General features: G+C 38.0%; 1 protein-coding gene across 1 annotated transcript; it reads right to left on the bottom strand.

Moving 5' to 3' along the window:
- Window positions 1–6493: 6493 nt before the first annotated feature.
- Window positions 6494–12880, bottom strand: LOC138695226 (MAP7 domain-containing protein 2-like). Its single transcript, XM_069819686.1, has 3 exons — window positions 12744–12880; window positions 9347–9542; window positions 6494–6838 (listed from the first exon to the last, which is right to left on the bottom strand). Coding segments are annotated over exons 1-3 (309 nt in total). The 5' UTR covers window positions 12746–12880; the 3' UTR covers window positions 6494–6727.
- Window positions 12881–18165: the final 5285 nt, after the last annotated feature.

The raw sequence follows: 18165 nt of genomic DNA, 5'->3' as shown, positions 1-18165 counted from the left end.
CCACAATCCTCAAGATCAGCTGTGGATATGGGGAATATGTCAGTCATGTGACAGTGAAGACTGTGGCCCCTTTACATCAGTGATCTTAAGATTACAGACTCATATCAATAAAACAGCAAAGTCACATAGTCCTGGCGAATACAGAGCCAGCAAGCTTTGTTTTTATATGCTAGTGTGCGCCATAGACTGGTCTAGGCTACACTTGTGATGAGGTGATTAAAGAAACAGTTTTACAATGATTGTGCTACAGAATTTAGTAAAATAATAAGACAATATTATACATTTCATATTCTTGCAGTGTGTATGGAATGGATGGAATTTAAGTCGGGGGGGCACGGATGGTCCAGCAGTATGATCTGTTGAGATTTATTGCGCTAACCCTCGTTATGAGAGCGATTAAGAGAGAAGTTTTATATGATATTCTTATTGAATTTGGTATTCCCAAGAAACTAGTTCGATTAATTAAAATGTCTCAGTGAAACTTACAGCAGAGTCCGTATAGGTCAGTTTCTGTCAGATGCGTTTCCAATTCACTGCGGGCTAAAGCAGGGAGATGCACTATCACCTTTACTTTTTAACTTTGCTCTACAGTATGCCATTAGGAATGTCCAGGATAACAGAGAGGGTTTGGAATTGAACGGGTTACATCAGCTGCTTGTCTATGTGGATGACGTGAATATGTTAGGAGAAAATCCACAAACGATTAGGGAAAACACGGGAATTTTATTGAAAGCAAGTAAAGAGATAGGTTTGGAAGTAAATCCCGAAAAGACAAAGTATATGATTATGTCTCGTGACGAGAATATTGTACGAAATGGAAATATAAAAATTGGAAATTTATTTTTTGAAGAGGTGGAGAAGTTCAAATATCTTGGAGCAACAGTAACAAATATAAATGATACTCAGGAGGAAATTAAACACAGAATAAATATGGGAAATGCCTGTTATTATTCGGTTGAGAAGCTTTTATCATCCAGTCTGCTGTCAAAAAATCTGAAAGTTAGAATTTATAAAACAGTTATATTACCGGTTGTTCTGTATGGTTGTGAAACTTGGACTCTCACTTTGAGAGAGAACATAGGTTAAGGGTCTTTGAAAATAAGGTGCTTAGGAAAATATTTGGGGCTAAGAGGGATGAAGTTACAGGAGAATGGAGAAAGTTACACAACGCAGAACTGCACACATTGTATTCTTCACCTGACATAATTAGGAACATTAAATCCAGACGTTTGAGATGGGCAGGGCATGTAGCACATATGGGCAAATCCAGAAATGCATATAGTGTGTTAGTTGGGAGGCCGGAGGGAAAAAGACCTTTGGGGGGGCCGAGACGTAGATGGGAGGATAATATTAAAATGGATTTGAGGGAGGTGGGATATGATGGTAGGGACTGCATTAATCTTGCTCAGGATAGGGACCAATGGCGGGCTTATGTGAGGGCGGCAATGAACCTCCGAGTTCCTTAAAAGCCAGTAAGTAATACATTATGACTTTATGGTACATCTCCTGACAGTAGCAGCAATTGGTACAAGATATAATATTATAACTTACATTAGGCGAAGGTTATAATGCTGACTGGACACCATGGCTCCCACTTCTGCTGGTCGACTTCCTTCTAGCTCATCTTGTCTGCTTGCAACAACCGTCAGGTCGTCTATGCTCGGTTCTGGTTGGCAACATAACGCTGTCGACATGATGAGTGAATACATAGCTCCTACTGAGGTACTACTGTACATGTATGAGTTTTGTTCTCTATATACAGGGTGTCTCAGGAGGAATTTAAATACTTCAGGATAATGTAGTTTGGCTTAATCTACATCGATTTAACCTGATTTATATATATTATTATTATTTTATATATTATTTTAATGTACCGAACAGGGGCGGCTCTACAATAAGAACTGCAGAACCGCCATTTAAATGGACTTGAAAAAATTAAAAATGTAAAACGTGCTTTCATGTAATCTAGTTCATTGTTTCATTTATTTTTCCAATTCATTCTCCTTCGATTCGAGATTTTACTGTCTGTAGGAGCCTTGAACTGCTCGAGAATTTTAGCTGCAGTGTACTTTTCGGATCTGTGATAGGCAGCTCCTGAAGCTCAACGTACGGTATTCGGCAGCAGAAAACTGGTTTTCTTCACCGTCCCATAAGACTGCATTAGAGCTGCAGCCGAAGCAGCTCTCTCCGAATATACAAAAGAACCACCAACACCCTCATCTCTTTATGACCTGCGTTAGAACACACAGGCTTCTGGACTGCTGTATATCATTACAGTTCCAGTGTGTTATAGTACTGTGGGGGTGTGATGTGATTAGTCAGTGTGTCTAAGGAAATATTTTATATTAAAAATGAATGAAATGAAAACCTAATTGACCAACCCTTTTCGAAATTAAAAGAGAAATTGCATGTTAACGTAAGAAATTTACATCCTTCACAAAATTTAAATATTGAAATTTCTGGAAAAAGTCGAGGAAATCATGTAGCCTACTAGTCATTTTTATACCGAAATGTGTAATGGAAACGATTGGTTTTTTGTTGCGCTCATGAAAACGCTTTCTGTATTCTGTTTAGAGGAGAAAATACATGGACAAACACCGGAGTGAAGGATTTAGTTAATTTGACTTAAAAAACTAGAAAAGCTTGTGGGGCACATCTCCACTACGTGACTAGTTGTACCAGGTGGGAGAGGTGTAGCGCACGGATGGTTGGAGTACAATTTCGGGTGCACAGTCAACTTCGAGAAGGGGCTGTAATTACACGCGTTATCCGATTTAGATGCAATAAACAGCTGCGTTTGCTAAATACACTATTTTTCATGTAGAACCGTAACCGCAGGGCACTACTGATACCGAAGTACATATGTATCCATGCAGATATTCTGCATCATTGTACGATGAAAGAGTAGTGGAGTATATATGATATGCGTAAATCACTTGTGATTTAAGACGACGCTTATTCCGTCGGAGCCCAGCCAACCAGTCACTCATAACAAGTGCACCTCCGCACATATGTGGACATTAGTCCTACGTTCATAGACATCTATGACGTAGTGCAGGGGGCGGCCACCAGAAGGAACCCAAGAGGTGGGACTTAAACTGAGAGGATTCGATCCGACACCGGGATGGGAATCCGGTGTGGCTTAGTGGATAAAGCATCAGCACGTAGAGCTGAAAACCCGGGTTCAAATCCCGGTGCCGGAGAGAATTTTTCTCCGTTCCACTACTCTTTCATCATATGATATACATATGTCCGAAGTCTTAGGGAGAAATACTAGTGACGAATAATCAGGATTCCACCTCTTACTGAGGTTCTGGCTGATATGAACCTCTATTTTCAGGCAGTACATCTCACTGGATAGCTCAGTTAGTAGAGCAGCTGGCTACAGACTGGAAGGTCCAGGATTCGATCCCAGATGGTGACAGGATTTTTTCTCGTTGTCAAACTTTCAGAACGGCCCCGAGGTTCACTCACCTCCTATAAAATTGAGTACCGTGTCTTTCCCGGGGGTAAAAGGCGGTCAGAGCGTGGTGCCAACCACACCACCTCATTCTAGTGCCGAGGTCATGGAAAGCATGGGACTCTACCTCCATGCCCCCCAAGTGCCTTCATGGCATGTTACGGGGATACCTTTACCTTTTTTACCTTTACATCTCACTAGACGATATGTGCCAGAGGAAGCACAATTTTGCAGTGCTCGGGAAAAGTGACACAAGTCAGTTTTCACAAACCTTTTTTGATAATTTATTGACGACTTACACTGGTTTATGTAGATTTGGTTTTCTTCTGTATGAATTATTGTAATGGGAGAAATACTTATGTGTTTTTTTCCAAGCGAGCAGATGTTCCGTAAGTTGTCAATAAATTATCAAAAAAGGTTTGTGGAAACTGACTTGTGTCACTTTTCCCGAGCACTGCAGAATTGTTTGTATGCATCTGAAGTCTGATTAGTGTAACATGTAGCTAATGAGCGATGTATGCAATGGAGGGGGAAAGGAACTGGCCACCCTACCCCATTATCTCCTGGCCTAGCTGTGTTATAAGTGGTACTTTTTGGTATCACTTGTGAGGTCCAGGCCTGTCAGTTTACTAAACAACTTTTTATTATGCTTTAACATATATGGTCATATCGTGTGTATAGAATCATTGGGTAGAGTTCATTGATTTGTTAAGTTTATTTATACATGCTTTAACATCTACAGCCGTATCACATGTCCAGGATCTTTAGTTTCTGTTTCTACTGTTGTGTGTTATAAACAGTTTCTGCTGGTACAACTGATTTCAGATTTTGTTTTATTGTTTATGATATTTGTGATTGAGATGGTGATTAATCACGACATGAAAATTTCCAATTTGGCATTTTCCTTTGTAAGTGAAGGAAACAATAAAAAAACCTAAGTCAGATTGACCAGCCATGGGGTTTGAACCCGTGACATCCTGATTGCAAGTCCCAGACATAACTATCTGAGCCATCTCACTGGGTAGTTCATTTCTTGTAAAGGTGTAAACTTCACGTATCTCTCTTTAATAAGATAGTTCCAAGTGAATGTTTCTGAAAATTCTTCTGTAATTGACCTGGAGTTGTGTGATCAATTTAAAAAGATCATTGTGGATAAGAGTGATGCTTCAAGAATATCACCACATGTCATGGCCAAGATAACTAGGTACTTAACACACTGAAGAAAAAATAGAAATCATTTTATACACCAACCTAATGCAATGCACATACTGGTTTATAATGTCTATTTCCAGTATTCAGTTTCGAGTTTTACGTTTTTATTTATTTGTTTGGCTATTATTTTCTTTATCTGGTGACATTAAGGCCATCAATATAGAGATAAATCACAACAGGTACAACTCAAAATATGAACGAGTATATTAATTGCCTATATAATAATAAATTTAGCTTCCCTTATGAAAAGGTTGCCAGATTTGACAAAGTGTATTACATATAATTTGGAAACACACCTAAAAGGTAAAATGATATACATTTGAAACGGTTAGGGAATTGAATATACAAAATGTCAGAAAAATGTTTACCTAAGTAGCGTTTGTGCTCATTTACAGTTAAGAAATGGGGGGAAAAAAAATTATTAGAGAGGTTAGAATGATTTGAATGCCATATACGGCAAGAAAAATAATAGTACGGATTGATTGGCATTGATATCTAAACCAATCAACAGCCATCGGTTAAGATAACTTGAAATTTCCATTATCACTCCCATACAAATGATTTCTCAATATGTGAACCGATCCTTTGAGGGCATTAATGGCTATTTCCTTCACAATGCTGTGTTTTAGCCCCAGGTTTTTACATTTGTTGGCGAAGAAGGAGGGTATGGTACCTCGTGCTCCCACCATCAGACCTATTACATCAATGTGGGACAGGCTGTATTTATCTTCATAGAACGGGATTGTTGGTTCATAGATCCGTTTCTTTTCACTGTCCACCTCATGCGGTTGATCTGCATGTGTCTCAAATCTGATGGTGGGATCGAGAATGTATGCCGAGTTGTTCTTAATGGCAATGATTTCAATTCGCCGAACACTTCCTTGTGTGGCTAGTCCCTGCACCTCTTGATGGACTGTAAACCCTACTTCCATCAGTGCCTCAGCCAGCATGGTGACGGATGTTGCGAAGGGCCTCACTATAGGGGCAGAAGTCAAGGATATGGGGAAGAGTTTCAATCTCGCTGAGACGTTGTGTTTTTCCAGGTATAGGACATATGGATTTAACATTGGCATAAGAAACCAATATATAAAAACAATGAAAATATAACTTAATCAATAGATTTTTTTTTATTTTAGTAGGTTATTTTACGATGCTTTATCAACATCTAGGTTATTTAGCATCTGAATGAGATGAAGGTGATAATGCCACTGAAATGAGTCCGGGGTCCAACACCGAAAGTTACCCAGCATTTGCTCATATTGGGTTGAGGGAAAACCCCGGAAAAAAACCTCAACCAGGTAACTTGCCCCGACCGGGAATCGAACCCAGGCCACCTGGTTTCGCGGCCAGACGCGCTGACCGTTACTCCACAGGTGTGGACTCTTAATCGATAGACCACGTTTAGAAAATAACAGGCTTTGACAATATGTAAAACAAGGGAACATCATTAAATTTATGGTTGCTAAGTCAAAGTCTGATGTTCTCTTGTTTCACAAATTTCCAAAGCCTGCTAATTTCTTAACACAGCCTACTGATTAAGTTATTTCTTCATTGTTTTTATACATGAGTTTCTTATGACAATGTTAAATCTCTATATCCTATACCCAGAATAACACACGGTATAAAGTGAATAGACCTACAAAGTAAACATCTGAAGTTCAGAAAGTGACTGAGTCTTCAATATCTGATTACTGCATTTCTCTTCTTAAAATACATTTCATATTAAGCACTGCAGTCTTTGTATTGAATAAACTTGAATAATACATATTTTCTGTTATTCCATAAACTTTATTCCATGTCTCATTTTGTGATACAGAAGGGCCTACTTTACTATCGTAACAAATGTTTCTACTGCTTCAAATATAGTGTAAGAAGTATACAAAATGATTTGTCATTTATTCTCCGTGTTTGAGAACATTCTAAATAGTGTCTGACAGATTAAAGTCGAAAACTTTACAATATTAATTTGACATTCATGTAGGCCACATGCAAAATATGGAACAAAAACAACTGCATAAACGTCGAAAACTCTCTCATAGCTGTAACCACGTCAAATCATTCAGGCCTACAGCCTTCTGCTGCAGGAACTTCCTTCTTCTCCATCTTCTTTTCCTCCTTTTCCTTTTCCCCCTTTTCTTCTATTTTTGCACGCAATATGGCCGTATACTGTAATAAAAAAACAGTCAGTTTAGAAGAAAATAACTTATTTGGTAGCACAAGATACCGGTTAACCTAATGTTATTACAATAAACAAATCCCTGGGGAATTAATCAGTTTTTCCTCAAATGCGAGATTTCTTGAAAGGGGATTTTTTCGGAGCTAGAATATAGTTTATAGCAATGTCCTGCAACCGGTGTGCCTCCACAAGGTGAAAGGTGTGACGCGAACTTTTACTTATTATTGTAAGAAATTAATTAAAATTAAATTCCTCCCTCTGCTGACATAGTTAACCGCCCACTTAGTGACATGGCCAATGACATCCAAGACATTATGAAGGATAAAATAAAGACCAGTCAGAAGTTCTCACTTCAGACCGACGAGTCCACCGATATTAGCGGTCAAGCATAACTTCTTCCCTACATTCGATACATTGACGGGGATGTAATTGCAATTTTTTTTTTTGTACAAACTGCCCGAGCGAGCAACCAGTGAAGAAATGTTTCGTACAACTAATGAATATGTGGTCTGTAGTGAATTAACATGGGGGGATTGCATTAGTGTTTTAGAGATGGAGCCGCTTCTATGACTGGCCGAGTTAAAGAATTCATGGCTAAAGTACGTGAAGAAGGCCTATCTCATAATCATTGTCTCATTCACCGCGAAGCCATTGTTTTTAATAAGTTCTCGTGGAGTAGCGGTCAGCGCGTCTGGCCGGGAAACCAGGTGGCCCGGGTTCGATTTCCAGTTGGGGCAAGTTACCTGGTTGAGGTTTTTTCCGGGGTTTTCCCTCAACCCAATATGAGCAAATGCTGGGTAACTTTCGGTGTTGGACCCCGGACTCATTTCACCGGCATTATCACCTTCATCTCATTCAGACGCTAAATAAGCTAAGATGTTGATAAAGCGTCGTAAAATAACCTACTAAAAAAAATAAAAAAATAAGTTCTCTTCCCTTTATCTATTGAATCAGTGCTGGCCATCCCTGAATATAGCTCGACCAAGCGACATATACCGCCTCTTTCATCTGTCTCTTTGCTTTCCGCTGTAAAGCGCTCAGGCTTTCCTGGGCTCCAAAGCGCTCACTTGCTCCTGTGAGCATCAATTGACATGACTGACCTACATCTTTGATTTGGTGGGGGGGGGGGAGATAATTTACGAAGACTACAAGAAGTAGGGGACCTGATACTGCAGTTACTCTGCATATATAATACAGCAGCCTGCAATATAGGCCTACACTCATGCCAAAATGGTTAAGATCATAGCAGCTAAAGTTTGGCTTGTTGATTTCAGAAGTAATGAACCAATTCTAAATAATTTACAATTCATGTTGGAAAATGTTCAGCTAAGCCTCGTGTTAATAACAAATATCAAAATATGATTAATTATTATTCAGTCAATATGGCTTAAGCATTGCATTACATATGAGAAAAAATATTGATGTGTTACATCCTATTTAATCTTGATACAAACGTTTTCGCCCCTAATGGGGCATCTTCAGGTACAAATATGCTGTTGTTTTCTAATGCCAGGCGTTTGACAATAAAGTCATTTGACCTCTTGCACTCCAATATTTGAAACTGGCAAGTTGTAGCCGATTTAAGTGAACACCATATTTTAACGTTTTGGTGGCTACTTCATTCACACACAACCCCCAGAATGTCTGGAGGACCACACCTGCTGTTGGTCGACGGGTCCACTGGACCTAGCTGGGAGATCTTGTTGATCACCAGCTTTCCCTCCTTGAGCCACTGGAGCACGATTTTAGTGCCATAGCAGGTCAGCACTAGGAACAGAAAAGTAGAAAGAGGAGGAAGGAAAGGGAAATGAACCCCTAGGCCTCAAATGCTCTAATGCCGTCGGGGTCGAAGAAAGTAAGAGTTCAGTCAGAGGACTGGATAGGAAAGGGTAAAGAGGGAATTAGGTATTGAATAGAGGAACTCCAGAAGAAAATTCCTGTTACCTGAACCATGGCCTTGCCCAACACAAGTATAAATCGTTGGTACACCATGGATTTGACTCCACATTTGATAATATTGGATTTTAATTTATATAGTTTTAGTATTTTTAATGATTTTATTGACAACACAATACATTTGAGATACCATACAAGGGATCTACTTAGTATGGGGAAGCACATTCACATTGTTTTAAAATGAATTTGTTTTTAATATTTTGACAGGACATTTAATGTTGGTATAGATAATATTGTCACTATGTCATACTTTATTCTAGTCAAGGCAGTTTCAAATGTAAAGCTTGTAATGTAACTGATTTTAGATGATACTTATATTTGTACCTGAAGATGCCCCATTAGGGGCAAAAACGTTTGTATCAAGATTAAATAGGATGTAACACATCAATATTTTTTCTCGTATGTTTTTCTTTCATATGTAATGCAATGCTTAAGCCATATTGACTGAATAATAATTAATCATATTTTGATATATCTTATCAATTCTAAATAGTTCTGTGAAGAACTATCCACCAAATCAAAGATAACAACAGATCTCTTACCTCATGTACTTCTTTTATTGCCTTCTCCATTTCTGCCTTCTTCCTTCTTAATGTCTTCGTCTTCAGTTTCCTCCCCTTTCCTCCCTTGGGACGATGGGACAGAGCTTCAATGGACAGCCGAATCTTCTCCTGTGCGATCCGGAATCGCTTGTATTGTTCATCCCAGAATTCACGTTCCTCCTCGCATTTCCTCATCCTGCACAGACATGAGAAGGAATTCTGCTCTGGAATTAAGACTTAATCCATGGCCTGCTTCCTCCTCGCACATTCACCATGTCATACATTTCAACTACTAAAATTCGATGTAGGAAATTGTAACAACGTTTAGTCATTAATCTACCAAATCAAACATTCTGTAAACCTACTTTTTATACCTTAAAAATCCGCACTAGCAACAAGTGTGTGTGTGTGTGTGTCTATATATATATATATATATATATATATATATATATGCTTTAAAAAACTTCCTTCATGTGGCAGTTAATCACTAAACACCATTTTATTGGTTGGTTTCAAAATTTTATTTTAAGTATATCTCAAAAGGGAAATAGTTCCATCTAAAACATGAGATGATATATGTGTTTCAGAAACTCGTGTAACTTCGCAGTACTGCTCGGGTAATTTCGCAGTAACACTTGTGAAATTTTCAAGAATACTTTTTTTCAGTTCAAAACATGTTTTAATGTAATCTAAACATCAGTACATGTTTACACACATGGAGTGTGTACAAGATTTGCTAATGATATGGTGTTGTTAGCAGAAGAGGAGATGATACTAAGGGATATGCTACTGGAGATAAATGACAGCTGTGAGCAGTATGGAATGAGGATAAATGCAAACAAGACGAAGACCATGGTCATAGGAAGAAAAATAAAGAAGGTAAACGTGCGAATACTAAATGAGGCAGTAGAGCAAGTGGACAGCTTCAAATACTTGGGGTGTACTATAAGCAGTAACATGAGCTGCTGCCAGGAAGTCAAAAGGAGGATAGCAATGACCAAGGAAGCTTTTAATAGAAAAAGGAGCATCTTCTGCGGACCTCTGGACAAAGAGCTGAAGAAGAGGCTAGTGAAGTGCTTTGTGTGGAGTGTGGCAATGGGATAGAAACATGAACATTACGACGAAGTGAAGAGAAGCGACTAGAAGCATTTGAAATGTGGATATAGAGAAAAATGGAGCATGTGAAATGGACAGACAGAATAAGAAATGAAGCTGTGTTGGAGAGGGTTGGTGAAGAAAGAATGATGCTGAAACTGATCAAGAAGAGGAAAAGGAATTGTCTGGGTCACTGGCTGAGAAGAAACTGCCTACTGAAGGATGCACTGGAAGGAATGGTGAACGGGAGAAGAGTTAAGAGAAGAAGAAAATATCAGATGATAGACGACATTAAGATATATGGATCATATGAGGAGACTAAGAGGAAGGCACAAAATAAAAGAGATTTGAGGAAGCTGGGTTTGCAGTGAAAGACCTGCTTTGGGTAGAACACTGAATGAATGGATTAATGAGTTATTATAACGTTATAAGGAATGTTAAAATCCAAATAATTTGCGTAATTAATTCATTCAATACTTTACGTTTCAATCTACAGTAGCCTAATTTGATCAAAACGTATCTGATGAGACGTTTTTGTTTATATTCTCTTCTCGCAAGTCTTGGATGATTGGAGTTACACTCACCCCCACAGCGACCCCTCAGAGTAAGAGTCCTGTCAAGGCCTACTGTTATCAATAAAATCAACTAGATAACTTATCTCGGTCATAACAACCTCATAAAACCTAACAGATGAAACTATGAAGTAATTTGATATTTAAAATACGTTCGTAGTCCAGGGAGCATTCATTTTTGGAGCAAGAATAATTTTGTTTAATATGTTTCTTAATTGTAATTTATGTAAATAATTAAAATACGATCATTTGATCCAGAGAGGAGCTCCTTCTGGTGCATGGATAATTGTGGTTGGACACGTGCTTGGACAATGCCCTAAAGGCGAGCTGTTGGTCAATGCTAGACATCATCATGTACAACATGCTTTGGCGACATCATTAAAAACTTTAAATTGGGAGATTCATGAGGAAGAACATTGTGTATCATCAGATGGTTCTTTCTGACGGGCAGACATTATTGCTATTAACGGAAGCTTAAAACGGGCTCTTGTTCATGGCCCTATTGTCCGTTTCGAAAGGAACCTAAATCAGGCCACCGAAGTTGATATTGAGAAGAAGTCCATATATGAACCTTGTCTGCCTTATCTTTCTCAAAAGTACAACGTCCCTCTTAAACAATGGTCTGTCATTGGTTTGTTGTTTGGCAGTAGAGGTTCAATTACAAAATTCACATGGAATTCACTTAAGGAACTTCACATTCCTTTTGATTATGTAATGTTTATTCTTATAAATATTATCAAGGATTCTCTTCAAATATTACATCATCATCGCTATTTCAATTAATCCACTTATATTTGCCTTCAACATTTAACTTTCTTTTTTCTTTCATGTATCACATCACAGTATATTGTACATGTTTATTGTATTCAGGGCCCTTGTGATCATTCAAATTCTTTGAGCTGATGTCTTTAATGAATAAATAAAAAATTGGTTTATAGCGCCACATTGGCAGTGACAAAAGTGTGCAATATTCGTTCAGTGGCCGGTGGATACTCTACATTGACCAAATTGATGCTCAGGTGACCTTGTTCGAAACTTAAAACACAATTACGAGTTTATTACAGTGCAAATAAAATATTTATTTACCTAAGAATCCTAGCCTTATTTATCACCACACCCACTTTGTTTTGAGCGCTTATTAAATGGCGAACGCACTTTCAATTTGCATCAAATATGGCGGTGCAACAGTCACTCTATAAACTCTTTCTAACTCGTTGCTCATTATAATATTCGCCATTATCCTCCTATAATAGCTATGCCTAAACCGTCAAAAATCGACATACTTACCGATACTTGCTGTATCCGCAAAGACGACATTCATGTCATACAACGTTGGGGGGGGGGGGGGGGGAGGACAGAGTCATCGAAAGCTTGGAAGCAACTAACAAACTCACCTGGCTGAGAACCCAAGAAGAATTATTCCACATCCAACGCCGGGAAAGCATTAAAGTCCTGCGTTGATTGCCTTGAAATGTGTTGGCAATCTTCGTCAAAGCAGTAAATAGGCCTAATTTGGCATTGTTTTGGTCCAGGGAAAACATCTCGCATTTTCCGAAAATAGGCCTAACTTTGAACGACCATAATTTTATGTACCGGTACCGCTTTGGTGAAGTATACCGGTACCGGGTACCCTAGATCATAGATCTAGGCCGGTAGAAACCAATCTTATTAGTGAATCAGCAATGCAAGTCGCAATTTCTTAAAGGAAAAACAGAGAACATCCTACTTACATGAAGACGTCTGTAAATGGACAAACAAGCGCTGAAATTATACAATACGAATTAATTTCTTGCTGAACTGATTCCTTGATAACACAACACAAAATGAAAAGATGCTATGCAAAACGCCAGAACTGTCTACGAAGAACTCAACACTATATCAGCCTCCCTCCACCTTCTTCCAACTGAACGCAATGGCCACGTCGCAAGAACAAAGAACAAAGAAATTGCGCATGATCAAATGAAAAGCCATAAAGTTTATGACGTCACTCCAAGAGAGGATAAATGAAACGTTACGATTTTAATGGCACATAAATTGAGTGCATTTTGAATGTGTTGATAATACGTGCAGTGGGCATTACAGAGAAAAACAAAACAGGACAAGTAAAGAGAATAATAATAATAATAATAATAATAATAATAATAATGATGATGATGATGATGATGATGATGATGCCAAAGCTGTTCGCCAACGACAATTATTCACCGTGAACTAGAAGTTTGTTTTGAAAACCAAAGTTGAAATTATGCGAATCTGGCTTACAGGTTTAGCTTCTTGTAAAGCTGAAAAAAAAAAAAAAGTTGAAATTACCCGGATAAGATTTTAACTTCTTGCTAAAACAAATGCTTGACATCACACCACTTGCAGTACAATAACATTACGCGTAACAACAAAATTGTGTAACATAAACTTCAAACTGAATCAGCTAACAGCATAACGCAATGTCAGGGTTGCCAGATACAGGAATTGGAACCGTCGCGTCGTACCAGCATATGAAAATTGTCGTACTTCAGCATAAAATTGTCGTACATTTCTCAGCTTCCTGATATACTGTATATAATTCTAGTCCACCGCGTATAGTAATGTTTAGCTTGTCTGACTGTGAAACAAGCAGGACGGGATTCAAATCCTAGTTGAGACAAGTTACCTAGTTGTTGAGGTTGTTTTCGGGGTTTTCCCTCAACCCATTAAGAGCAAATGCTGGGTAACCAGCGAATAGAGATTATAAAGAATGGACACTGAGCGAATTTTCCTGTGTTGTGTTTCTCTGTGTGCCGGCGTTTAGTTCCACTTTCAAGCGCTAGAGGTAGTGTAACCGAGCGTACGCTAAGATAATAATTGAGAATAGAGTTGAGACACTGGATCCAAACATCGCCTACCTTATTGCATAATCCAGTAACGCTTTGCTTCAAATAAATTCAAGTTAACAGCTTTTGCTTATTTCTCAGTGACAAACTAGTTGTAATAATAATATTTTATATTTCAGATATAATACATTATATTATAAAATAATATAATACATTATAAAATTAAGTATCGAATTCGTTTAATATCTGTATATAATATAATATAGGTAGGCCTATATGGTTTTCCTTCTCGTAAGAGTTTTGTTTTTTCCATTTTTAGTGCTATGAAATCATTATATATTTTAATTGTTGTTGTTGGGGGTCAACGTCTCAACTCTCATTATGAAGTTAATGACGGATTTATTATTTTATGGATCCAATTTATTTTATGTAGTACATAATGTACCTAGATGTAGTAATTATATGTGTTATATTTCCGCTGTGTCGACTGCTAGCTGGTGTGATGTCAGCGCCAACTCTAGGGAGAAAGCAGAATCTCACGCTTTAGCTGGCTTGAAGGTCATTGAAATCAATCCGTCTACATCAAAGGTACCGACGCGGAGTGTCCATTCTTTATAATCTCTATTCGCTGGGGTAACTTTCAGCGCTGGAGTCATTTCGCTGGCTTTATCACCTTCATGTCATTGACGCCAGATAAGCATCGCAGTTCATAAAGAAACGTAAAATAAACCTATATTTATATAGGTTATCTCTACCAGTAAATTTTAGTTCTAATTAAGAATACTATTTCACATCCACAATGACATTCAGTAATGAAAAAAATCACCACCCATGTCTTCATCATCAATACTGTCATCGCCGTAAAACGTGAACGATACCGGTTAGAAACAGCTTTGTTATATTTAAAGTCAGCAGGAATTTGATCTTTGGCGACAGATATTTTAGTATCAATCAATGTGGCGCTCAAAATTATTACAGTGGCGGCTCGTGAACTTGTGGATTGGGGGAGCTGCAGTAGATTTTGGTACATACAAATTTCACATCTTGATATCATTACTAATAAGTATAGGACAAAAATAAATGCACTACATATCGAAAAACCAAAACTTCCTGACTTAGTTGGGAGATGTCTGTGGCATCATTTGCCATAATCGCTAAAAAAATAATAATAATAATACCATCGATTTCAGACTGAATTTCAGATCGGCAGACACTCAACATGCAATCTAGCAGTTCATTCTGAATTGTTTTAGAACTACCTTTTAAACAGTGGCATGTTCCAAATGATTTTTGAGAGGCTCGTTTGGATTACTCACGAACTGTAGCAACCCACGAAATACACCAGGGTTCTTCAAATCGTTTTTTCATCATGTCCCCTATGGGAAAGTTAATATTGGCCACAAAATGTGATACAATTAATATATTTTTTAAAATAATTTCACGATTTTTCCTCACTTCTTAATTATGTTTGAGAATGTTTGTTCTGTTCGCTTCACTTAATTGCGCAGTTTTTCAGGTGAGACTGCAAAGATTCGTACTTTTTAATTTTTAGGGGCAAATGTCCTAAATCTGTCACACCACTCCTAGTCCATGCAGCATCACCACCGAAGAGGAGGCAAGGAAAACAAAATACAATTTTTTTTTTTGTTCACATCCACGTAACCACAAATGCTTAGCGTAAATTTCATTGTTATACTTCCTTACATATATGCACTATTTCGGCTGGATGAAGCTTAAGTAAGATTTAAGTCGGGTAACGGACGACCCTTTAATTTCACTTCATTACATCAATCTTCTCCGCAAGGGAAAGTTGAGAAAAATAAAATTAATATTCTATAATTCACACACACTCATGCTTGCACATTTGCACTGGCTAAGTTACGGTACTAAGACGTCACACCAAAGCAACACTCAGATATACTGATGGTCAACAATTTTCTAAAACTGGAAAAGAAGTCTCTTTCGTATTCTACATGCTATATCAAAAGGATTCTTCTCGTGCAATCATTTTGAGTTAAGGCAAATATTAGGTTCTGCTAGAGGCTGGATATATACGTAATAATAAGGCAAAAGAGAATATTGATTTCGTTATATTAACTCGATAGTCGACCTGGTTGGCGAGTTGGTATAGCGCTTGCCTTCTAGGTCCAAGTTTGCGGGTTCGATCCCGGGCCAGGTCGATGGCATTTAAGTGTGCTTAAATGCGACAGGCTCATGTCAGTAGATTTACTGGCAGGTAGAAGAACTCCTGCGGGACAAAATTCCGGCACATCCGGCGACGCTGATATAACCCAGGACCTCCTTATAGGAGGTCCTGATATAACCTCTGCAGTTGCGAGCGTCGTTAAATAAAACATAACATTTTAACTCGATAAGATTCTACAACAGTAAGTATGTGAAGAGAAAATAAAAATTATGTCATTAAGTTTCAAGGGAATAGAGAATCCATTTGACGCAGCATTACAATAGCGGTGTGGGAGGAGAGGAAAGATCCCTTGTGGCCTGGCTCTGCAAGCCACTGCAGCGAAATATGGGTTTTAAACAGCGGCAGTTTCCCTCTGCTTCCCTTCACCTCTCTACCCCTAACCTAGCAAGACACACTCGCTATGAGCTGTCCCACCCTGCAGATCCCAGGACGACTTTGAATGCAGTGTCAATTCCAATACAGTCGACGCGCAAAAAGATTATGCATAAGATAATAGTATATATTCTCGGCCAGATGAAATATAAAGCAATTTACCAATAAAAGCTGTAACAATTCTTCTACAAATTAAGATAAATATTATTTTTATTTTCCTGTCAAAGCAGGGAGTACTGCAGCTCCGTAGCTCTTATGGACGAGCCGCCCCTGAAATTATATAAAATTAATTCAACTACAGTCGACTCAAACCCCTCACCTCTATAATGTCGGCGCGTTCTTAATGCTACTGCGGTACTATTTCAATGATAAAAGACTTCCTTTGTCGAACGAACAAGGAAGTTAACAAAATTAAACCTGTATTACTTTGATGCAGCAGAAGATATCAGATGATTGAAGATTTATGAGTCATATGACGAGAAAAAGAGGAAGACAGAAAATAGAAAAGACTGGAGAATGCTGGGTTTGCAGTGAAAGAATTGTCCCTGGGCAGAACACTATGAATGAATGAATGAATACTTTGATATAACCGCGCCTGTACGTGAAACCTAGAGCTGAAGATGGCAAATTATGACTTGCATGTCAAGCATAGTTACCAGATCGATTTTCAAAGAATTTCCCTCCTTTAAAGCATGTTTCTTTCATATTAGTCAAGGATATACTTACTGAAGAAAACTTGTCTAAAAGGGACGAATTAACCATAAACTTTATTTTAATTATAAACTAACATTAAAGATCCAAAATAACTTTTTCCCTTCAGTGAAATAGTCGTACAAAATTACGTACGACATACTGTTGAGTGCGGTCGTACCTCTTACAATTAGTCAAAATAATCTGTGCGTACGACTATAACGTGCCTGCCTACAATGAGTCTGGCTTTAAGTTTTAAGTATGTTTGTGTTACATAAACTATAATGCAGAATGATAAGTTAAATAATATAACATATTATATCATATGTGAAAATAATAATTCAGTTTATCTAATCTTTATGATTAAATATATCAATTCATTTACAAAAAAACAATGCATACATGATTAGATTAAGAGTTTAAAGAATGTGGCATACCTTATTTGTACAACAACAATGGGTGAGGCAGGAAATGGACGTGGTTGTACCAAGTCGAGTTAACATAAAACGTTGATATTTCTTTTTATACTCGCACAGTGAAAAATTATGATAATGTCATATTAAACTCTGGTTTATGGTTAACTAATATTGTTGTTTGCAAGTACATATAAAAACAATTATAACATCTTTACAAAAAAAACTTAAAAATATCGTCTCTCTTGTCGGAATCATAAAAAAACGCCAAATGAATAGCTAGCCGCTGACGGTAAAATTCTATAGCTGACCATAGTCCTGAAGACACTAGATTTAGCTACAAAACCGCTGACTTGGCAACACTGACTATAGTCGTACGTATGGCAACCCTGCGCATTGTCCTCGTCACTCCAGGATTGCCAGAATGAGCGAATATTCGCGGATTGTACCAAATATTGTACTACTTCGGAGGCCTGTATGCGACAGATTTTTTACTCCAGGTGATCTGCGAATTTTTGGGCTACTAAAGATTTTGACTAGCGAAATTAGGCCGATGACATTCTTTTTTAATTTTTTCTTTATTAGTTTTTCTGTGAGTTTATATCTGACATGATGCCGCCACGGTGGTCTAACGGCTAGAGCGCTGGCTTATAATCCTGTGGAC

The sequence above is a fragment of the Periplaneta americana genome, chromosome 2, assembly GCF_040183065.1.
Source record: "Periplaneta americana isolate PAMFEO1 chromosome 2, P.americana_PAMFEO1_priV1, whole genome shotgun sequence".
NCBI lineage: Eukaryota > Metazoa > Arthropoda > Insecta > Blattodea > Blattidae > Periplaneta > Periplaneta americana.
The sequence above is the reverse complement of the archived record's forward strand: the minus strand, read 5'-3'. Positions and strand labels throughout refer to the sequence as shown.

Coding starts and splice junctions, on each gene's coding strand:
- LOC138695226 (XM_069819686.1), bottom strand. Junction 6,839..9,346: donor CAATAAAAGAAGTACATGAG/GTAAGAGATCTG, acceptor TTTTTATTACAG/TATACGGCCATATTGCGTGC.